Source organism: Struthio camelus, chromosome 1, assembly GCF_040807025.1.
Source record: "Struthio camelus isolate bStrCam1 chromosome 1, bStrCam1.hap1, whole genome shotgun sequence".
NCBI lineage: Eukaryota > Metazoa > Chordata > Aves > Struthioniformes > Struthionidae > Struthio > Struthio camelus.
Window position 1 is genome coordinate 205,257,394 of NC_090942.1, and position 25,516 is coordinate 205,282,909.

A 25,516-nucleotide genomic window follows, 5' to 3' on the forward strand; every position below is an offset into this window, starting at 1 on the left:
CCTGACCAGACAGTACAGACAGAAAAAACTTTTCACCAAAAAACTAAACATTTATTAAGGTTTTGCTCCCAGATGATGCTATTACCTTTCTTCCTGCTATTCTCCATAGTTTCTGCTCTTAGTTTCCACAAGACAGAAAGTAACCAAATGAAAGCAGTAGCAGGTTGAATTTAGCTCCTTCAGAAGAAGCAGAAAAGAGGATGGAGGAACAAAAAAGTAGAATCTGGAAACTCAAAAGGAACATCCCATAAAAGATTAGAGAAAAACAAGAGGAAAATGAAACATTAAATGGAGAAATGATGGAAAAATAAAATCGTGCATTCCCATGAGGAAAAGGAACCTTGACGGAAAACTGGAGGCAACACAGGAAGACATCAGCAGTCCTACCGGACTCCCTCAAAAAGAAGGTAGTGCTCTGCCTGGGGAAGCATGAGGCTTATCAGATTCTCCATGCACTATGTTAAATAACCATATATGCTAGTTACTAGTTTGGGGTTTTCTAATAACAAACTGTATGGTTTAATCAATGCATCTGATAGGTATTCTGTTCTTTTTAACATCATTACAAGCATTGCATTGCTGGGGTAAAACATGGGATACTGCACGACTGATCCAGTATATCAGGTAAAGAAGGAATCTGATAAAACACAAGATCTTTAAAAATTGTCTGGAAAAAACAGAGAGAGAGTCATTGAGAGCATTTTCCTTTTCTTTCAATGCTCATTTAAAATTTAGCAGCAAGCAGCTGGAATCGTGGTGCCTACACGACCCTGGAGAATTCGGAAAACAGCCACCAGAAGAATTTTAAAACGTTGGCAACTGCAGGATTATCAGTCAGAGCGTACATAATGGTTTTCTGATTGCACAAATCAATTTTCATCACAGTAGCAATTATGATTGCTGACGGTAGCTATAACAGTCTACATACAATGCTGCAAGCAACACATTCCAAGAATATAAACAGAAGGGATGCTGAGAAAACAGAGCTGCTTCATTTAAAACTAGGATTCCTTACTGCATGAGGATGTCAGTACCATCACAACACATCTGAAAGACTACACTAGCTCATCTGCCAACTAACTCATTCTTAAGAAGTTCATACACAAAATGTGCAGGAAGGTGGAGTCCCTGCATCCAAAGCGTATGTTCCAAGAAAGTTTAATACACAGAAGGAAAGCTGGGAAGAAGCTCAAAGTAATACCAGGACAAAAAAAAAAAAAAAAAACAAGATGCAAAATAAAGAAGTTTGAAGAGTTCTGATTCAGCTTACTTATGAAATGCAGCCATCCGCATCACATTTATATAGCCAGGATTGAGGCATATGCATACCCATGTTGTTCACAACAGAACATATTGTTCTCACTAGATTGGCAGGCCTTGTTCTGTGAGCAGTCCAACACAGACAGAATTTCATGTTCTTAAATAAAAGCTTTATATGAGAGCTGCTGCAAACCTCAGGTCATTAGCTCTGGATTCTGTTTTGGGCTTCCCATGTCTTCAGGTTCGGTGGTGGAGGCAGAGAAGATTAAGACGTTCAAAACTTCATTTCCAGTCTAGTCTAACATAGCGTATTAGGAAAAGCATCCAAAGAGCATACTGAGACAAGAAGAACAACAACAAAGAACTCCACATTAACAAACAAGAGCTTGATCTGCTGCTAAAAACATATATGGAATCTGCTTCTGGAACAAAAAAAATGAGCTTGGTGTAACAGCTTCAAAATTTGTGCTAAGAGGAGGAGAAATCTCAAATACTGGCTACAAGACACTATTAACAAGTCAACATAGAAGACAACAGATCCACAAACGGCATATCATTAGCAGTAACTTCAAACAATGGTCTGTGTTTACTGTCCAAGACAACATAAAGAAACACTTAAAGAAAGGACAGCTTGTAACACTCTAGAACTGCCGGTTTCTTTTTTTTTTTTTTAAACTTACCGTTTGCTTCTTCAGCACATTTGAATATCACAATATCAAAAAGGGTAGAATAATTAGGTTTATTAGTACACTGTGATCACAGCATCTTACAGAGTCTCCCTTCTTTTTTTCCCCCAAGAGGAAGAAATAAGAGCAACAGGCCTGAAGTTCAAAACTAAGGCCCAGTGCACTCCTCTTCCCCCTGTAGGCTTACAGAAGTCAGAGCTGTACAGGCAGCGTGAAAATACTCAGTCCATGCTGGAGTGGAAACGCCAAGCTCAGGAGGGAACATCTTTGCTCCCAGTTGTACGTGTCTGTACTCAGCAATACACAGAGTTCTGTCCGGTTTTTGTAGGCTTACTGTTTCTTTGGATACGTGTATTGAGCTGAAATACGTTGTCTGAATTGATAAAATGTGTACTCAAACAGAAAAATACATATAAGCTTAGTTATCGGGGTTCAGTCATTAGCCTCAGAGAGGCATCCGTGCAAGACACTAACAGAGCTCTCTTACTGCTTCCCCTGTGCTACCGCACACTTTCACACGTGGAGAGGAACCGGGCAGTGCAGCGCGGCTCCTTCTGATGTCCACAAACGCAAAGAGGACAAAGAGGAAAAGGGAGGGGAGCTATATGTACCTCCCTTGAGCAAAGAAGCAGCAGAGCTCAAACAGCAACTCAAGCAGCCTCTCAGTTATTTGCTGAACCACATTCAAGAGCCTGGATTGAATGATGCAAAAGCAGGCCTTAATTCTCCAACTATCCAGAGTTAATGTTAACTATACAATCCAGATAAATCACAGCAAAACTCACATGATTCAAGAGAAACACATGAAATGCATGTATATTGCCACACATTCAGTTCATTTCCCAGTCTTGCTACTTTGATAACATGAAGCTTTAGTAAAAAAAAAAAAAAAAAAAAAAAACACACACTCAAGTTTTTTCTCAATGTCAAAATATTGTTCTTTTGATATGAAGAAAAGCATTTATTTTGTAGCATGTGAAAGCGCTGAAGCTCAGCAGTAAAGTTAAGATGGCTCCAAGGATGGCTCCTGTTCCAATGCTACCAAACTTATAGGGATTATCTAGAAATGAGAAACTCCCTAAAGACTAATGAATTAAACAGTGTAAGCCTCCTGGAGTTTAACTACTGGAGATGTTTCGCGAGTAACACCCTAGAAGTTTAAGAAAGTAATTTGCAATAAAGGCAGACAATAAGCTTTTGTCTTTGCTAACATGGCAGAAAAACAAGGGACATCCATCCTGTCCCTCTGTTCTCACATATTCATGTTTCATCAAAAGCTCCCCCAGAATTGTAACCAAAAAAAAACCCTTAAGGGAATAATATTTTTTCAACTGTTTCTTTACCATAAATTTGAAAGTGAAAACATAAAAAGAGGGGGGTTAAAAACTAAATGATCAGATGCAGTTTTAAGAGTTTCTTGAAAGAGACGTTCATCAACGTCTTAAGACGTTAGAGGAGGGAGAAACCAACATACTACTTCTCCTGGGGAAACTGAGATGTAAATAACACCCAACAGAATTGAGATATTCATTTTATCAGAGTCTAACAAAAACCAGAAACATTAACTAATCAGATTATCAAATGAGGATTTTAAAAAATGAAGAACAGAAACTGCGATATAAAGCTAAAAGCATGAAACTCAGTAGATTAGGCCTCTAAACAAGCAAGCTGGCATTAAAAATCACCTAATTCAGTGACAACTGTGGCATGACTTTGAAATTATAGTCTTTGAATCATCTGCTTTTGGCAGCCATGCTTTAATCTTCTGGAGGCCCAACCTTCTAACATATACAAAATCCACATATACACAAGAAAAAATAAACAAATTTTACAGGAAAGTTTGTGCTTAAGCTATACAAAAAAAATCTAAAAAATTATAATACCATCACAAGGCAGAAGGCAGGCGTGCCTAAGGGGAAATGCTGCTTCTCTATGGAAAGACCACACTTGACCCAAGACCAGTGTGTAATACTTAAAGTGCAGCAAGTATGCTTCACTGAATACAGAATCACATCTTCTCAAAACATTGAGTGTATATCAAACACTCACTGAGAGCTCTCTGAAATTCAGCAATTAAAATTTAGTAATTCAGGGAATGCCTTAATAACGAATACAACCGAAAAGAGTAATCTGTGTTCCTATATTCTGTCAGCTGGAAAAAAAAAAAAAAGGTCAAATTGATGTTGTAAATTATTAAGTCTTCAGACTTTATCTTCAGAGATACTCTTTTAATGATCAACCATTTGCAGAATATTTATTTCGAACCTATTAAACCGGTAACGCAAGGACTAGATCCTTAAGTCAAAGGCAATTTGTCAAAGCCTCTTACTAAAATCCTACTACTAGAAAATACCGCTATATTCATAGGGGTCAGTTTTGCAGGTCACCACAAAAAATTACTGAATTACTTGTTCTTTTAGGTAAAGTTCATTATCTCCTCCAAAAAGATAACAATATGACAGCATATTGAAGTAGAAGTGTTATTTTCTGACTTTCAGGAGGTACTTATCAAATTTTTGAAAACCTAGATTTTTGGTGTCAGGGACATCTTATATAGATATCTGAAGTATAAAGAAGAAAAGTCCTAAATTACTAAAAACATATTTATATTTTTAAAACAAATTTAATCATGCAAGGCTTATCAAAGATGTTGTATTGATTACATCGTCTATTAATCTGTGAAAAGATACAGCAGACATTGTAATGAAAACGCAGTTCGGTTGATCCTGTTTGCAACTACCTCATCTCAGCAGACCTTCAGGGGATAAGAGGGCACGTGCAAGGGCCACATCCCCTCAAACGTATGCTTCTGCCAAGACTATACAGAAATCACTTCAATGACTAGTAAATCATCAGCTAACTGTGCACAGAGCAGTAGGCTGTCATTACATATCACAAATGATTAAAAATAACAGTTGTAAATTTTATCCTCGCAAAATGCAATTACTACGGCTATGTCTTATTATTTTAAATGATCAATCTTGTAAACATACTTAGAATTCTCCACATGCTGGTGGTTGCAATGAAAAGGTTCACAGACGTGCATAACAGGCAAACTAATCCATAAGATTCCTTCCTTGCTATATGTTCAGGTATACGACACGGAAACACTGACTTGATCATATACATTTTTAAAGCCAGAAAGATACGTTTTATTACAGCTTTACTTAAAACCATTATTTACTTAAAACCAAGTCCTGTATTAACGGGAATCATCAACAAATTATTTCCAATAGGCAAAATGTACATAACATTTCTATAGAGACACATTACCATGTTTTTAAATATTAACTTACATATTTTAGAATTCATTGATTTAAAAATATTTCAGAACATAGGTAGTTCAGAATCAGTGACTTTTGTTTTCACTCTAAAACTTGACATTCAAATTGTGATTCTCCCTTAGGAAAGTTACTAAGTCAGTAGGTTAAAATACGTCCTATCCGTCCTTCAGTACCCAATTACTCTGTCCGTTCACAGAGCTTAACGAAATTCAGAAACTATGCAAACACAAAATTGTAAAACAAACCAAAACAAAAACCTCACCAGTTACTTACACTTTTTGGATATGCAAACAGCATGCAAGTGCTCACAGACCAGAGCAACTTCCAAACTACAGGTTAAGTAATTTGTTCCAGTAAGACGTATAACTATAACCTAATTAAAAGGATCTAACTCAATAGGATTTCAGTTGCAACCTCTCCACACAAGAGAAACAGGAAGATTTTGTAGTTGAGTAGAACTGCTCAGATACATTTTTGCTATTCTTTTGCTGTGCACAATCAAGAACAATTGATATGAGGAACAATTTTAAGTTCTTTGCAACTATCAAACAGTGCTAACAAGATACAGCCTAGAGACGCTCTCCTGAGGTTTCCCGTGAACACAAGGAACCGCACAATCTCCCCATACTCCAGATCCCCGGAGGGATCAAGCCCTGAAACCCTGCTTGAACTGCAGAAATTGCAGGGATCTAAAGCAAAGGTTCCTCAACACCTTCCACTGGGTCACGAGAGGCGACCACAACCAAAGCACGTTTCCCTTCACCATTGACTCTCTGGTCATTAGGGTGCAGGGTATTCCACCAGACTTTCTCAGAAATGGTTAGTGATAAAATCAAAGGGATTTGGAAACCACTGGTTTCAAGTATTCACAAGAGGCATGGGCCAAATTGCTCCTTCACTTTCATACACCCCGTTCCACACTGAAATTACTTTTCCCACATACAGAGAATCTCGAGTCTCCAGCCTAACCATGAGGCTGTGGGCTAAATCTCAAGCAAACTCAAGGCATAAGTGGGGCTGTTAGGGAACAGAAGCCAGCTCCAACAACAGCAAGAATACTACATAGCAGATGCACAATTTTCAGGATAATTTGAAGATTATATTTCTCCCAATGGACTCTTGGCCAGAGGTTCCCAAGAGATTAGAATCCCAGTCCCTTTCTCATTTGAATTTTGCCACCCGGCACAAAGACTTCTTGAGGTACATTCAGCCCGTGTATCTCAAATCACATGGAGGGTAAGTACTGAAGTGTAAAAGGAGATGGGAGGTTAAAGTATCTTCTGGTTAAGATCTCAACAGAGCATGGCACAAAGAGAGGAAAATGTAAGGCTGCTTTGAGGATTACACCTTGCAGTGACGTGATACACGCAGATATCAATGCTTGAATGTGTCACGTTTTCATCTTTCCGTATGCGCCTCCTGCTCACCCAGGTGTATTCTGCAAATGTGCTCATGTAAGACACGTCATAACAGAGAGTACCAAGATTCCTAACTTCATTTTTACTTTGTGATAATCTTAAACTATGTACCTATATGCGTGTGTATATTAAATATACATTTTATAAAATATATAAAATGTCATACTCCGGTAGTAATTCCTCTGGGAGTAGAAAAGTATGTTGGGGGCAGGGGATGAGAAAAAGTTAAAGCATATTTATTATACTGATGCTGCTGTTGATCTTTTAATGCTCTACAATTATTCAGCAAGAATTCAATCCTATGAAAAGCGCCTCTGAAGACAGAGTGCTTGGATCTCTCTTAGTACTCAGAGGAGGAAGTCAGTTCTCTGGCCTGATAACATTCCCAACCCTCCACTTTATTCCATTGCTTTGTCCTCTTCATTCTTTTCTAAGAAGAAAAACGCTCTCACCAAGGAGTATGTGTTCAAGCTGGATTTCCCTAGGTTTTTAGCAGACTACGTTTTTCTTATGGACCTTGGAGTCTCTGATCTGCCAGTCTGTCCCTTTTCAGATTTTTCTGTTTTGCTTTGGATAATAGCACTGGGCAAATCCTATCAAAAGCCTGCATCCTGCCATAAAGCAAGTAATCCATACTGACAAATACAAGCGATTTGCAAATTACCCAGGAGAGCTACATTACTTTTATAACATGCAACACAATCAGTTTTCTGTGGTGTTTGACTCTTTTAAGACTGCAACCCTAAGAAAATAATGAATAAAGTGATTGATGCAATAACTCAAAGAGGAAAATAAGCTCACGAAATATGAAGTCATAAAGTATAAAGCTTTGGTACACTGATCATCTTATCGAGCCTGCACGGCACAGGAACCGAGGGTCAAACATAAACAGAAGTTACTATCACCACCCACTGTCAAACCCACAACACTCAAAGATTTTATTAAGCAACTAGACAGATGACAACTGCTACACAACCAGTCTACATGATTTATGCTGTAAACTCCTAAAACATCAAATGCTTGGGAAGGTTACTCTCAGAATGACTGAATAGCGGTAGGTTCAAGAAGACAGGTATAGGAAGATAGCTAAATTGCGCTTTACTTTTATCTTAATACCTAGTACACAAACACTTCCCCTCTCGCAATTGCTACAGGACTGTCAATGGCTGAGTTGATCCATCAAACTGTCACGACTGAGCAAAATTTATCTCCCGGCACTGCTTACAGACACTGCCTGAACTTTTTCTAGCAGATGCTGATGTCCTCTAGGATACAGTTATTTTTTCAATGATGTTGGATGTTCACAGCTGAGGATCCCAAAGTAAATCAGTGTTGGAGCTGGAAAAAGCACCTTATCCTGACTCCTGCTCTAGTCGCCCTCCCATTGCACAGACCTCTTCAAATGCTTCTGGAAAACACCTTTACTGGAAAAGTAATTTTCTTAAAAATAAAAAACCCTTCCTCACTTTAGAATTCTTAACTCATCAGAACTGCTCTAAGGCACAGAACAGCAAAACACTAAACTCACTAAATGAGAAATAGAGTCATGTTTAGCTTCATTGCAGCTTCGACCTCTATTTTATATTTCAAATGAGATTTAAATGTCCTTTAATTATTTATATCAAGAAATAAGTATGTGATAGATTACAGAAATTTGACTTTGTTCTTGCTTCTGGTAACGTACACCACAATCAGCCCTTGGTTACTGGGGCAAGGGGGGACTGAGCTACCTGGAAATATGGATAACAAGCTCCCTAGAGAGCAATGGTTCACAAGACCTTATCATCTCAGCTGCTGGCCTGCACCCAGCCAGGCTCCCTGCATTTCCATAACCCTTCACATGAGCCCAAAGGCACGCGGGAGCAGCGAGGGATGCTGTGTAGAGGCAATGAGAGCAGCAGCACCCACCAGTGTCACTTCCTTGCTCTTCCTCTCCTAGCTGAAATGCCACCTCCAGCCACGTGCAGGAGCAAGACAGGCTCATTCTAGGCCAAACTAACGCCAGTGAGCGCTATTGTACACGGAGTCACGCCACCGCCCCTGCACAGCACTGTCAGCACTCCCAGCTCAGGGTGCAAGACAGAGGAGCTGGCTCTGCTTCAGACTAGGGGTGGTGTTATAAAAAGCTTCCCAGCCTTTATAATATGCCAGCTATTGCCTTGAAACATTCACCTATACTTTTACATATTCTGCATATTGCATCATGCATAGTTTGTTAGCCAAAATACAACCTGACTACCTAATTTTCCCAAAACCATTTTCAAACAGCCTACAGTAAATCTTATCAAAGACTACGATAGGCCTTTAGGACCACAATGTTATCAATACTGAGTGACGGGAAAGGATTTACTTTCTGTATATTGAAACACCACATTTGCAAGTAGTGAATATTTGCAGTTATGAAATTATCCTAAACTAGGAGAAAATCAAATATCTGTAATGGAGAGGGGAAAAAAAAGACCAAGTCTCCAGTTTGTCTTCTCTCTCTCTATGATACATACATCATATATTTTATATTTTTAATATATATTTTTAAACCCTTCTTTTATTTGATTTCACAGCCTTTTGCATTCAAATATAATTAATGGTCATCAATTCCAGGAAATACCATCTCTAAAGCATCCTTCAAGAGTCCTCGCTTCTTACCAGTTTATCTATCACATAGGGATCACCCAAGGTGGAGTTAGTAACACTGAAGCCACCTACTCATCTAATCCCCTGTTCGCATACAGATAATAATAAAAATAATATTAATAACAATAGTATGCGAAATAATACTCTGTAGCCCAAAGAATTTTATGTATGAAAGAAAAGCAGATAAAAATACAAACAACAGGAATAAAGTACGTAGAAGGAGTAACAAATTATGAACACAGCTGCTTTGAAGTGATGGGCTGCTTGTAGCTGTTGATCTAGTCCTTTTCCCCAGCTGCTAAACTGCATTAATATTGCTGAAAACACCTTTTCTGCTTTTTTTGGTCTCTCCATATTGCATTCCCTTTTAAGAAAATAATAGTAGCAAATAACTGCCAAAGGAATTGTGTGTGGCAGAGTAAGTGGGTCACAAGCCATATTCTGAAGGCACTAGTGAAAACGTGAAAGTGCCTGAACTCCTGATATTTGTGTTTCAATACTTTGTCTGTTTCATTGTTTTAATTTTTTTTTTTTCATATATGAAACCCAAGAGCCTCCTAGAAGCTGCTTGAGTCATATCCCACATGGGCTGTGGAGAGCTTCGGCTACTGTAGCTTCATCGACAAGATTTTCTGAGGCCGGGAGTGTTCTTAATTAATTCCTCAGGCACCAAGCAGCCTCAAACCGCCACCTTCATCTGTTGTGTGCTGCTCCCCTGCATCTGCAGGCCCGCGTGCCGGCTCCCCACCGCCAGCCCATCCCAGGGGCAGCGCGTCCCCTTCCGGTGAGCCGCAGCGAAGGTGACAGAGCTCCGGCAAAAATAGCCTCCAAACAAAACGCCCCGCCGCTTTCACTGCGCAGAGGAGTCACAAGCCTCACAAGCTCATGCATCTTGCACGGAGCGAGATAAGCAGTTCGGGAAGAGAACTAAGTCAAAGTAATAACAGATTTACATGGTGCGCTCTGAAAAAGAGTTTGCCATTCTCGCACTGAAACAGGACTCGTAAATCTGACAGACAGAATTCAAAGTGCAAGCGCTGCAGAGAAGGGCGAAAAGGGCGATAGCAGATTGCATTTTTATTGTATACGACTCTTAGGGTGAGGCTCTGCTCTTAACGCATACTATATGCACGTACACGCTCACAGAACAAAGACAGATAATTCTGTAATAGAAACCAACCTAATTCATTTTCAAATAGTAAAGAGGGATTAATTTGATTAGCAAAGAGTAGGACGGGTAAGCAGGTAACTAAACAGATTCCTTTCAAAGGGAGAGGTTTACTTCTCCAGCGGCTCTATAATATGACACTGGGATTTTTTTTTATCCTTAAAAAGAGGTGAAATTAACAAGCTGCTAAACATTTGTGAATGTGATACAGCCTGATTTGATCGCTATTTTCTCCCTATATTAAGACATTTGTTAATCATTCATTCCACAATTTTCCTAAATGTTTGCTCAATACATTAAAAATTATGCATTTTCTATACATTCAGAGCATTGCTATTGCTTGACTGGGGAGTCATGATGCCAACAGCTCTCATAGCTTGCCATCCTTGAAGACAGAATCATACTTAATACTTAGTATAACTAGGCTTTTCATCTTTTCATTCAGCTGTAATTACTTTCCACTTCAGAACTACAGTATGAGTTATCTTCCTATACTTAAGTCTCTCAGTCCATGGCCAGCTAGGAAAAATCTGACACAGAACATTATGGGTTTATTCAAGGGAGTAAGAACTTTGCTAACTGCCAAGAACAAATTCTAACTACTCGTGTGTAACATAATAAGATTCAGCAGGAGAAACCACACACATTACTGTGTCCATATATTAGAAAAAGCACTGCAGTTAAATGAAATTTCAGTTTATCATAAACCAAGTAATATGAACAACTAAATAAGCAACCAGAAAACTAGCAATGTACTGACACTGCAAGGGATTGCAAAGGGTTTGTATGGGGGCCTAACCAGGGGAGAGGAATAAGCTTGAATGTAAACACTTGCTGTTTAAAGAAAATGTTCAGTAGAAATAGGTTTAAATGAGATTTCACCAAAAATCATTTTTGCCTGCAATGTTGTAGCAAGTTATGTACATGCCCAAGCATTCAGAAAAAAATGGCATGCACACCGCCGCTGAAATTGCAACTCATTTGACATACATAATAAAGAGACTGCAATTTCAGAAGGCTCCTCTAAGCAAAGGATGAAATTCAAAAGGAAAAAATAAAAATAAAATAAGCATCTTAGTGTTACTGGGCAAAAACATATATATATATGCTTATTACATCTCTCTCCACCATTAGTCATTATAATCAGATCAAAGTAAGGGAATAAAAAAGAAAAAGGAAACAGAAAACATTTTTAACGAGTTATTAACTAAATCATGGTTTATTCTAGGAACGTAGTCATTGAAAAGCAGTTTCAAGCTTGATCAAAACAAAACAAATCCTTACCTCTGCATTTTGGTTCCTGGCTTCTCTCCTTGCTGCTTTTTCTTTTAGCCTTTTCTCCTAGAACAAATAACAAGATCCACAGCTTAAAGTCAAATTCCTGGTGTTTTTTTCTTTTACTCTTTTGAAATTAAAGCAGAATCACCTTAATTTTTTTAATGCATCCACACTATCTGGTGGCATTTATCCTATACATTATTGATCAAAAATGACAAATAAAAAAAAGATATGATTGAGGTACTATTCTTTCTCCTTGCTCTTAAAGGAAATCAAAAATACAAGAAGAATTCAAACATATTTTATCTTCACCAAGGCTTGTAACTCTTAAAGGAATCATGCAGTATTTAGACAAAGCTAGTATTTACCTAAAACAGGTTAGTAGAAATGACACCAAGAGATCACGCTTTTCATATTTTTCCATTGACTTCATATGAAAACCACTCCATTTACAAACTTCATTGACAATTTTGCCAACTTCAGAACTGCTAAAATAACCGTGGAGTCAATATAATTATCTATTTCATGAAGTAAGAAACGCAGGTGAGGGCACAATGTCTTAGACTACAACTAAAACACATTAGCCGGAAGAAAATCACACTACTTTCTTTTGTCTTAGCGGTGCTTGATGATGTTGGTATAGAAACCTTTTTATGCTAGCATAAAACTACTTACACCAATCCAATACAGCCTTTGTTGCTTTGGATAACATAAGCACAGTACATTTAGAGATAAGTCCACATAAATGGTCATATTACTTTAACATATTACTTTAAGGGGCAACACTTCAGCACAGAGAAGGCTGTAGAGCTGTCACACTTTAGCTCACCTGTGGAAATAACGAGACTACTACAGCTCCAGCAGTCGTGGCGCTGTATCGCCACAAAGAATATACTCCATGAAAATAATGACCGAGCTAGGAAAGGCCCCTAGGAAGTTTGCAATAATTACTCAGGTCCAAGTAATTATTAACACAGACTAAAAATGAGGTTCTAGCAAAAAGTTATGTCATCCTACACTCGACAGCTGATTCACCAATACACGTTCAGGAGCTGCAAAACTGCAGCTCCCCAATGACAGGCAACCAGGTCAGGATGAACCGAGACAAGAACGCCAGTGCCAGCCAGGCATGACCACGTTACAGCTGGGACTCCACGGAGAACCTCAGAACGGGCTCTGATGCAGAGCTTTCGCAGTCCCAATGGCTCAGGTGTTTCTTTCGGTCAACACTCATCCTCTTCTCCTGTGCCTTATTGCTTCACTACTAGTTCCCAACAGACTTTCACTTTCCTTCTGGTGCTGTCAAGGCATTGGCAGATGTTTCTGCTGCAGTCTCTTCTGCTGGGGACACACAAGAGCTTACTGTGGCACACAAATACTAGTGCCATGCCATTTTATTTTTCCAAGAACAGATGGTTCCAGTTTTATCACAGCAGATCAGTAGCTGTCACCCACAGCTGTTTGGAAAAGCAGTATGGCTGAAGCGCAGACTTGGCAAAAGGAGAATACAGCTGCCAAGGCTTTCAAAAATCTGCTGTCTAAATTCAGTCTCTTCTGGGACTTGTCTGGTATCTGCCATTCCCTGTTCCCCTGACTGTCCAAACAACATACATGTTAGCTTACTTTCAAGCTCTCTTTAGGGGGTAAATAAACAACTTCCCTCCAAATCGAAACAACAGATAAAGACCAACTCCCAAAGAAGGTAACAGACAAAACTGCTTGAGGTTTGTCTCTGCTCTGTGCAGTTCTCCAGCGCTATTCCAGAAGGCTTCACGCTCAAACACCTCAATACACCCTGAGCTATATGCCAGCATATGCAACACATGCTATATAAAAAAATACTGTGATGGGACGCAACATGGCCATCATATTATAATTTCAGGTATTTTGGACCAAAACCAAAACAAGACAAAAATAATTGTTACATCTAAGGTCGCAAGGGCATCATATGGGACAAAAAAGTCACGGGGACCAGGCGCTATCTTGTACGGAGAGAGACGGTCTGCTCTAAAAACATGCTGTACCCGAGCACCATGAGCACAAACCCTCTGCACCATTTATCCCCCCAGGCCCTCACTCCCTGAGAGACGCAGTCAGCGCTGCAGATGTAGCCTGAAGAAGGATTCTAATTTTCCAAGACCTCAAAAGGGAGGTTCTGAGGACTGGTTCATTCTGGAAAACTGACATGTATTTAAAACGCCTGAAAACTGGATTTAGGAGATACACCATAATTTTTATATTGAGGAATCCCAGACACAGAGGAGAACAGAGCCAGTTGTTGGCTCACAGCACTGTGTTGTGCTAGCCACTAACTGCTTTGTGGTTTAGATTCCCCACGTGTAAAATGGGAATGGCAGCTGTTCAGCCATCTTCAGAATGACTTGAAGTCTTTAGATAAAAGTTTTAGTATAATTGCAAATTTTAGTACATCATGGTACTAACCATTATTTAACTTGGGTCACACTTCTTTAGCTTTCTGTCGTGCTAAAATAAGAGTTAATTCATCCATTCAGTTTTATTGTAGTTAATTTTTTAATTGAACCAACAGTTAGGCTTATCTTAGTAAAGGCAATCCAAAGCAACTACTGAAGAACAACCCACATATGAATCTCAAAGCAAATTTTAATAAGTGGAAGCAAACATAAAAGTCCACTACTATAATGGGATCAGACTCCTGATATATGTGTAGCAGAGCTTGGAAACCCTGCTCAGAAGTAGAATTCTCTGTTTTTTTTCTTTTCTAGCAATATGGAAAGACTCTTTTCCATTTTGATCCAGCTGTTCAGATATTAAAATAATGATTTTTCCCCCCATCATCAAATTGTTGACTGTTACCATATTTTAAGTCAAACTGATTTAGTATATATTTGCCAATACACATTTGCTACATCAAATCGATGTCAGATTTTAAGGCTACCTTTGCAATTGCCAAAATCTATATCATGAAAACACAGCAACTTTGCCAAAATCTATATCATGAAAACACAGCAACTTTGCCACAGAGTACACTTAAAATAACTTCCACATGCAGCAACCCCCAAGTAAAAGTAGGGCAGGTAACAGACTGGAGCAAGTCTTTGATAGATGCTAAACTGCCAAAACAAAAGAGACAAAACCAGTTCATCAGAACGAACACCGATGTCAACAAACAAGTTTCAACAGGAGAGTACTGACTAAATAGCTAGCATAAAAGAAATGGATAAAGGGTGGATCAACAAAGAACATTACATCTTAGAGATCAGGAAATACAGGAATAAAAGTGAGAACACGAGAAGTGAAGTCAAAACTAGAACGTTTCAATCAGAAAAAGCAGTAAAATCTCTTTATATTTTAATCTTACATTCATCCTCACTGAATACAGCTTTACTTTTTTTTGTTCTTATGCAAGTAATTTAGCCAAAGAGATTTTATTGCTTAGCACTATCTCTAAGCTAAATGATCATTTTCCTCAGCAATTAGGACAGTAATGAAACACCAGGGCAAAGGCAAGGGTAGTCTGAAAAAGGAAAAGGCAGCTACTTTCAGAGCACTCAAGCAGAAGGGACTAGATCATCTCCAGTCAAAAATTCTAAAAACACCTCACACGTGAATTTCCAAGTGAAACAACAAGAATCTTTTTTATAAATCCTTAAGCCGGTGATGCCATGACACAGCTGACAAACACGAATGAATACTGATGGATCTATTTAAAAAATATTATCTGTAGAACATCAGACCAGTTAGATTTCAACAGCATGCAAGCTTTAGGGGAAAGAAAAACATAAAGGAAAAAAGAAAGTCATGAAGGCAGGTGAAAAATGATACTAAAAGCAACAGACTTAGAAACACAGCTCCTCTTCAAAGAGAACCTGCAGAAACTGGAGCCGGTACTTTCCTAGTAGAAGGAAGCAGAACTTGAAGCAGCTGTAGGAGCCTCCCACACCATCACCAGAACAGGGAGAAAGCTAAGGAAGAGGGGGTTGTGAAACGCACAGGACAGGGACCCATTCGTAACTCAGAGAAGAGCTTCCGTAAGGAACTGTTACGGCAGCCCTGAGAGCTGCACTGCCAGAGCACGCCTCCGGAGAGCACGAGAACCCAGCAGCCAGCATACACGGTGGTGGTACACGGCAAACGCGTCTGGCTTCTTCCAGAATTCCAGCAATACGAAAGACAGTAGCTAGATGGGTTATTGTCTTCAAATATGAGCTTAGGTACGTTTATGAAAGGCAAAAAGAAAAGTGAAAAGGGGAAAAAAAGAAGTCAAAAAACAGTCAATGAATTAACTTTTCCCAAGCAGAATGCCAGTAATACAGGCTTCAGGAAAGATAAAAGGATATCAGAAAGGAGGCTATCATATTCCAGAGGGAGATAATATACTTCCTTTTCCACTCTTTCCCACCTAGTTTCTAAATAGTTTAGTTGTACATTCCTTGCTCTTTGGAATCAGAGTTGGTTTCTTAGTTTTCTGCTAAAACTGTGATCCTTTTCAAATTTTACCTTTGGAAGAGTCAAAGAGAACAGAGATAGAAAATAACCCACCAGCATTACAAAACAGGATGAAGCAGTTTTTCAATTGGATAGCGCAGAAAATTTAAGACAGGAAAATTCTACAGTATATGAAAAGACAGTATCTTAACTACAGCCACAGGCTCAACCCAATATAACAGCAGCTGAAGTTCCTACTCAAGGGATTTACAACAGAGCACTGCAGAGAGAGCTGTGAAAGGGCACGATTGAGATAATGCCATAGAAGTGAAGGAGTAGGCCAGACAGCTTAATATATATGTCTTTAAAGAACAGCCAAGACACAAAAAGATGATAAATAGGTACAGAAACAGAAATGAGAAGAAATATAAAAGAAAAACAACAAACTGCAGAATTAGACAGAAAGAGAGATGCCACCAAGATTTTTTTTTTTTTGAGAGGACTCAGTTCCTCATCAATGAAAAAGAAAAGCAGACTTCCCATAGGATGCATCTACATTAGCATTCATTTGGAATAAGAAGTGCATTTCAGAAGCTAACGTCCTAACCAGCCCCACTTATGCTTTGTTTCACACTGCAGAGTAGTCTCCAGGAGCAGCGCTAACTCACTCCAACCATTAATGGGCATTCGTAGGATCACAAGATAATTCAGGTTGGGAGGGACCTCAGCAGGTCTCAGTCCAACCTCCTGCTCGCAAGCAGGGTCAGTTTTGACATCAGACCCAGATGCCGAGGGCTTCGTCCTGTCGGGTCCTGAAAACCTCTGAGGACAGAGGCTGCACAGCCCCTTGAGCAACCCCTGCCACTGCCCAACTGCCCCCCTCAGGGGGCAAAGCTTCTCCCTGTCTCCACTCTGAACTTCTCCTGTTTTAACTCCTGCTCCTTGACCTTCCTCCTCCTTGCCATGCAACCCTGTGAAGAGCCTGGCTGCGTCTTCTAGATCACCTCATAAGCGCTGGGAGCTGTTGTCAGATGTCCCCAAAGCCCCAAAGGCATCTCTGCTCCAGGCTGGACAAGCCCGGCTCCCCCAGCCTCTCCTCACAGGGCAAGTGCTCCAGCCCTGCCCATCTCGGTGGCCCTCCCCTGAACTCGCTCCAGTTTGTCCATGTCTTTAAGTACTGGGGGGCAGGGGGCAGAATCCCAAAATCAGATGCCGTATCTAGACGGGATCTCATGAAAGTTGAGTAGAAGGGTATAACGACTTCCCTCAAAGCAATTCAGTTCAAAGGCTCAGACAAGAGCTGGCCCAAAGTAACTACCCCCTCAATGTACAGTGTGGATTCTGCTCCTCAGCACCAAATGGTTTGCTCTGCAGATCTTCATGTACTGACCTATTCCACTTGCTAATATAGGCATAGCCATAATATTTTAACATAAGCTTCAATTCAAGAAAACAGTCCTACTAAGGAAATTACTTAAATTTATGCACAATTTCAAGCATATGCATAAGTACATGAAGTGTACTATCCTGAAAAATAACACGCTGAGTAAATGCTTAAATACTTTCCCAGTCAAGATCTAATTTTGTATTACCTAGAGGCCACAAATGTGTACTGCACTGTGCTGAGGTAGTCTCGCCATGTAATAATGACACACATACCATACAACTACATAAAACCAGAAATTAACTAACTTGCCTTAGGTTACAGGGAATCTCTACGCCAGAAAAAAGTATCACTCTCCATAGTTTCAGGTGATTATTTCAACTATGATGTCAGTCATTCTCCCCTTTCTACTGCTAGGAAGAAATATGGGGACATGCTGAACACACATGGACAAGAGCTGTTTTACAGCTGTAAGACAGCTGAAAAAAACAAATGAGGAAAAGTTTAACCAGTCAAACAATTTGATATAAATTTATTTCATGTCAACATATCCTCTTCACCTATGGATAAGCCTCTAAGTATCTAACTATTGAGCTGTCCAATATTAGCTTTTAAACACACACAAAAAAAAAGGGCCTGGATTTTCTTGGAATACCTAATACAACGCGATAAGAATACAAGATTTTATCACTGTTCTATCAAGCAATAAATCATTACTTGCAAGGATAGCACATAATTTAGAGACGAAAATCAAATTCACTAGGGTAGGAAAACAGAAGATTATGTTTCAAGGTTTAATTATATATGCTAATATTTAATTATATATGCTACTGGCTAACTATCTGTAAAGCATAACTTTATAACACAGCACTGTGAGGCTATCAGATAAACCTCTACAACATCACAAACTGATGAAATATAGTATTCGTATTTTATTTTGCGCTTATACCTGAACAACTTTCCTTTGCACCCAGAGAGCCTTGCCCCCACTTCCTCCCTTTCTTAAACAGCTTAAGACCTACTCAATTCCTTTTCAGGCTGCGAACAGTGAGCATAAGAAAGAAGTTAAAAAGCAAGACAATAATTTGTTGTAGCTGTCACTTTCCTTCCAAGAAAGTGCTTCCAGCCCCTTTGGAGCAAGGACAAGAAATCGCATCTTAAAGACAGTGGTGAGAATGTGCATTTATCTTTTAGGTCAGCAACATAGCGTAGGCAGGTTTTGCACAGTGGCTAAATGCAGATGATCTATGCATCATTCAAGGAGCAACTTGGATACATCACGAACTGCAGGTTCATGGATTTACAAAGCAGGAGAGGCCATGGGATCAGTATGCCTGCCTAGTACAATGCAGGCTATAGGACTGAAACACCATTTCTACTACCACGTTCCCATCCTGGTTTAGAAAAATGTTCATTCTACATTTCAAAGCTTTCACCAAAGGACAATCCATCACAATCCTTCAAAATTAGCAGCAGTTACTCAGTTATGATTTTGCCCTCTTATACTAGTCTGAATAGATTTATCTTTGATTTTTAGCTCCTGAAACTTGTCTCCCTTCCTCTATCACTTTGAAAAGCTCTCTATCAAAGTTCAGGTCCTCATGTAGAGACAGCCCAATCATGTTACTTCTTAACTTCCTCTTTTGCAAAGTGAAGAAAATCAACTCCAAATGACTGTCAGCATTTAGGTATACTTTCCAAAATATTCCAGGAACAGACATACCCAAGATCTCAACACCTTCCCACCCCTATGTGGTATTTCTGTATGTTTATTCAGTGCTTATATTAGCCCTTCTGATCATGCCAGAAAAATCCCACTGCCAAAGGACTTCATGTTCACCTGATTATCAGCCATGACTGAAATCTTTTTCAAGGTCTCCATCTGTAAGAGAAGAGCTCCCAGCTCCAAATTATGCCCTATATTTCCTATTCCTAGCAATTTATATTTATGCCTGTTTTAAAATACAGCTATTGTTTTAGTTCAACTTATCAAGAAAGCTTTCTTCCGTATCACTGATAAAAACTTGAAATAGTACACCATAAAAAACAAATCCCATGGGCACACTAGAACACATGTAACTGCGTCAGGAGCCACTAGTTTGAGATGCACCACTCACTGAGTTTTTGGTCCATTTAATTTGTGCCATGTTAATTTTACTAATCGAGTTTATTAATCACAATGTTTAAGCACAAATTGAAAAGCCTTGTAGCAATTTCAGTGTACTCCATAGACACACTTAACAAAGCAGTTTCTAGTCTGATAAAAATACATATACACACATTTTAGAATATCTGTGTTCCACAAAGCCACATTGGTTAGCATTAATTTAGTTCTTTATTAAAATAGTCTTGCGTTGATCACTCCAATAGGGCATGGACTAACCCCAGGCTAAGTTACCAGGTTATTTTCCTTAAAAGCACTTGCATTGTAGCTCTCAAACTCTTCCAGAACTCTCCCATTGATTCAAGACCCTTTTCAAGCCAACATCAATGGTATCACATAGGTCAGAGACCTTCTGGATCAGCTTTTTAAAGTTTCCATGGTGCAAATAATCTTTTTTCCCTTCCAATTACACATGGCTAGTTAATAAGGACGGTTAATAACCTTAACACTCACAGGAATGTTAAATTATTTACTCATCACCATGGAGCATGACTGTATCATGTGACTTTTCACTGAACATAGAAGAGTTGCAGTTGAGCCCGTTACCTCTTCTGCATTAGACCTGACAACAAAACCATCTCTGTCTAACAGCGAGCGAGGTAAAGCTGCTTCTGTTCCTAATGCACGGAAAAGCTTCTACCTGTTCTCAACTCTGCCTGCCGCTGCCCTCTCATTGCACTCATTTCCTCTTTCTTTCCCTGAACATCACTGTTGGGCTTTTCAACAAAAAAGCATACCCTCAAGAATCTAACATCATATATTAAAAGGAAAAATTGTAACATTTACATTCCATGATCTTAAGCTGAAGGAAAAAAAAAACAAAACACACACAGAATAATGGCATGACAGTCCTCTCTGGTCAGTGAGCCTGGGAAGACGTGAAAGATCCATACACATGCAGTTTAAAAGCCAAGCTTTCAGTTGGAAAAAAAAAAAAACAGCCGTTCTAAAAGCTGAAAGTTTCTTTTTTCCCCCAGCAAATCCCCACTTTCTTTGACTCTCTTCTTTCTACAGTAGATTACAGTTCATCTCATTCTGTGCAAGGGGTTACCTGTAATTTTTCAAAAATATATTTACTGTCGTGCGTTATTAATACCTTAGTTTGATACAATAATTTTCTTTTAGCTTTTTCATTGATACAATAAAAGTTTCCGTTCTTTTTCTTAAAGAATTTGCACAAAGATTATAACTGTCCAGACTTACATGAAAAAACTTTTTTTCCAGTTGGTGATATGCAGTGAGAGATACAATTTTACCAGCTCAATATCTGATCCCTTCCATTTTGCTTAACTCTGGGCATGAAATAGTTTCACGCAATATAACTAACACACTTTATTCCACATTTAGCCCCTTAGTACGTAAAAAAGCCTACGAAACTTATTTCTCTTCCTATATGGATTTCAAGTCCGTCTCCGAGTCTGACATTTTTTATTTAAATGCTCAAGAACTACCTCAGATTTGATCGAAAATGTTAAAGACTGCGTTTTTTGTAACTGATCCTTTACATGCTGATGTCCTAACTCAGAGCTACCCATCTACTGCATTTAACAGCAGAGGCAATGGTCTGCAACGCAACAGTTCTTAGAAGCGGCTGAGGTTTGGAACAAATCACCCAGCAGCCTCAAAAAAATCTGGTGTCATCTACTAACAAGGACTTTGTAGCTGCAGTTCCTCAGGATTCTGCTCTCTCGCGTTACAGTAACGGGACACAGGGACTCGGTCAGCGGTGGTACACAAACTGCAAATAGAGTCTTCAAAAATTCATAGCATTTCTTTGATATAGTGGCATCATCATATTCAAGAGCTAGTTTTCACCCAGGTATTAAAGCACAGATGTGCTCTGAAAAGTGACTCAATAAATGGCATTGTGGTATCCCATGTTTGTCACCTCTCAAAACATTTCACACCAGGTATTCACCGCTTATTTGTAAACAAAATTTTTTTTTTTTTCACTGCGAGCAACCTGGGATCTGGAAAGCCAGCTCTAATAAACACACCGCCAGCCCGTACAGCAAGATTAACTTCTAGCTACACAAGCAGCACACCCGTGAGCCAGCGCAGAATGAAATCATGCCCTCTTCCATGGTGGTTTTGCTCTGCAGGGGTGGAGGGGAAAAAAATTAGAATTAATTAGAACTTTTCATTAGTTTTAATTACTTAAAAATAAACAGAATGGCAGGGGAGGGGACACTAAATACATACTGAGTAAGAAAATTCCATTTCAGCAGTCAATTTTTTAGCATAGCTACATTTTATATTAATATTTCTTTTAATGTTTGTTTTTTAATGCCCATTAGCAAATCATATTGGTGTAACCACCAAAACAAATGAATATTTCCAAATGAAAGATAAAATTGAATCAAGTTATTAGAGTTTGTTTGAGTATCATTTTCAATCAAACAAAGAAAAAATGGAAATAAAGTACAAAATTGGTCACTACTGAATAAAAAATATTTTCAGGAACAAAAGTAAAAGTTTTTTGATGATTTTGGTGATTTTGTCTGTTAACGTTTCATTTCAGAAATCTATTAAATGATCCTTGTGAGTTTAATTGTTACAAGAACAAAGTTGATTCGGAAAAAAGAGAGAGGGAAAAAAACTGTGCAGATCCTACTAAAAAAAAAGGCAGGAAGTGACTCAAAGTCAGCTTTACCTTTAGCTAACACAATTCCTTTCTCAAAGCAAAAGAAGTTCAAATGGAAAACAGATTTACAAAAGAGTTATTTACAAACAAACAACATTTTCAGTTCAAAAAAAGAACTGTCCCAACTCAAGATTTCAGATAGACTGCAACGGCCTCCAACATTTATCATCACATTTATCACCACACTCTTTGTTTTAATGCCACAGTCAATGTAGCCTCAACTTGTTGCCTCTGTCAAGAGGCAATTACTAATTAAAGAAAAAAATAGTCAGTAAATAAAGTGACTGAAGACAAATTAATAAGCAACATTTGTGTTCAGGTAACCGTATCTTTCTTTCCTTGGCCTATCTCATAACCCTGAAAACTCTCAAGAGGTCTTTTCATTACCGTCTCGCCAAATCTAAGGCTGCAAGCACTTCGCTTCCTGTTACTCTGTTACTCACGCATAAATTAGTGTAAAAAGAAGATGCTAAGTTTCTCAGTTTCTGATGGTCTGGACAAAAGTCACGGTTAATAGCAGTGCTTACAAATCCGACTGTAGAGTGTATCTGATTTCAACTCAAAACAATGTGCCGTTCTCTACTTAGCTATGTAAATGATGCCAGTCTGATAGGTAAGAACATCCATCCCACGCAGTAACGATCTTCACTTACATGTCACAACAGTCAGTACTGCTGTAATGGTACCACAAGATATCAAACTGTATACAGACTGTGAAGCAAACCGCATCTGACATTTATTTTCTAGGTAGGGAAACTGAAGCAAACAGGCACACTGTGACCTATTTAAGAGGTACAGGAAAAGCGTGGCATCAAGAGCAAGTGAAAGCACAACAACAGTTAATCTTAAATGTTAAAAAACACTGAACAAGGTCTTAGAAGTAGTTGAAAAAGGCATCCCCATTTAAAAGAAGAAAAAGCAGACAGCAGAAATTGACTCCTTAAGAGGACAATACAGGAACAAAGCCAACACAAGAAACCAGCTGATCAACTGGAAAAGATGCTTTTCTCATCCATCATCTGAACACACTGAACTTGTCTTAAGGATATAAATTTTACTAAATAATTTCAATAGGCCAACTGGTTTGAACATATGTGTAACACATGTATGGATATGTATATACACACAGTTTATTTTTCACAAATAGCTATTCAATGAGAAAGAGGTCGTAAATCATGGTAATTAAAACAAACAGACATTCCAGTAACATTCTTTTTTGGGCAAACTGCAATCTGAGCCTACAGACTGCAGGTTTACTGAACCTACAGAAATCAAGGGAATTCTTTCAGATGAATTCACAAACCTTTCCATTAAACACTATATGTATATATACATAGATACACATATCTCCACACACAGAGGTAACCCTAATTCAACTTAAAGTACACTTTCAATAGAATTACACCAGGGATTAAGTTAGTTAATGATGTCTAAAAGTAACATTTAAAACTGTAAACAGAACTTTTAGTGATAAAGTCAATGAGAGTTGCACTACTAAAAGCCTAGAATATTTTCTAAAGAAAAGTAGAGGAAAAAGTCTCATCAAACTGCACTTCATCTGCTGCTGTCACTGCTTTCTGCTGCGGAGGGATGACATCGTTTCAGAGTGGAAATCATTATCTACAGAGGCCACAGACTCTTGAGCTGTCTTAATGCACCTGCACAGTTTAAGGAAACAGCTGGCTCGTATACACCGAACTCAGAAAGTAGGGAAAAAAAACACAGAGCTATCTGCTCCGCTCAGGCAGGTATGGACCCCGCACTACCTGGCTCCTGGGTAAAAAAAATGGTGCAGCCCCCACCAGAAGTTGCTCAGATGTCTCAAAGACCCACGAAAACTATGGAAAGGAGCCTTTGGGACAGGTGTATCACAGAATCACAGAACGGTTAACGTTGGAAGGGACCTCTGGAGATCATCTAGTCCAACCCCCCTGCTCAAGCAGGGTCCTCTAGAGCACATTGCACAGGATCACGTCCAGGCAGGTTATGAATATCTCCAGTGAAGGAGGCTCCAGGGAAGGAGGCTACCTCTCTGGGCAACCTGTGCCACTGCTCTGTCACCCTCACAGCACAGAAGTTTCTCCTCCTGTTCAGAAGGAACTTCCTGTGGTTCCGTTTCTGCCCGTTGCCTCTTGTCCTGTCGCTGGGCACCACGGAGAAGAGACTGGCCCCATCCTCTTGACACTCCCCCTTCAGATACTTGTACACATTGATGAGATCGCCTCTCAGTCTTCTCTTCTCCAGGCTCAACAGCAGGCCCCAGCTCCCTCAGCCTTTCTTCAGAGGAGAGAGGCTCCAGTCCCCTCATCATCTTGGTAGCCCTCCGCTGGACTCTCTCCAGGAGTGCCATGTCTCTCTTGTACTGGGGAGCCCAGCACTGGACACAGCACTCCAGGGGAGGCCCTCCCCAGGGCTGAGGAGAGGGGCAGGATCCCCTCCCTCCACCTGCTGGCAACACTCTGCCTGATGCAGCCCAGCAGACCACTGGCCTTCTTGGCCACAAGGGCACACTGCTGGCTCTTGCTCAACTTGTTGTCCACCAGGACTCCCAGGTCCTTCTCTGCAGAGCTGCTTGCCAGCAGGTCAACCCCCAACCTGTCCTGGTGCATGGGATTTTTCCTCCCCAGGGGCAGGACCCTGCCCTTGCCTTTGTTGAACTTCAGGAGGTTCCTCTCCACCCACCTCTCCAGCCTGTCCAGGTCCCTCTGAAGGGCAGCACAGCCTTCTGGTGTGTCAGCCACTCCCCCCAGTTTAGTATCCTCAGCACACTTGCTGAGGGTGCACTCTGTGCCTTCATCGAGGTCACTGATGAATAAGGTTGAACAAGACTGGACCCAGGACTGCCCCCTGGGGGACACCGCTAGCTCCAGGCCTCCAAGTGGACTTTGTGCCACTGACCACAACCCTCGGAGCTGTGCCCTCCAGCCAGTTCTCAATGCACCTCCCTGTCCACTCATCCAGCCCGTGCTTCCTGAGCTTGCTTAGGAGGATGTGATGGGAGAGAGTGTGAAAAGGCTTGCTGAAGTCCAGGGAGACAACATCCACTGCTCTGCCCTCATCTCCGCAGCCTGTCCTTCCAGCAGAGAAGGCTCTCAATCAGATTGGTCAAGGATGATTTCCGTTTGGTGAATCCATGCTGACTACTGCGGATCACCTTCTTGTCCTCCAGATGCGTAGTGAGGAGCTGCA

The 25,516-nt window shown here is 39.8% G+C and overlaps 1 protein-coding gene across 3 annotated transcripts in view; it reads right to left on the reverse strand.

The window, feature by feature from the left end:
- Positions 1-25,516, reverse strand: part of DDX10 (DEAD-box helicase 10) — a 206,030-nt gene that overhangs the window by 49,040 nt on the left and 131,474 nt on the right. For all 3 annotated transcript variants that reach the window (XM_068930311.1, XM_068930313.1, XM_068930312.1), the window contains exon 16: positions 11,735-11,791. In XM_068930311.1, the coding sequence (XP_068786412.1) occupies positions 11,735-11,791 (57 nt within the window). The remainder of the gene's footprint in view (positions 1-11,734; positions 11,792-25,516) is intronic.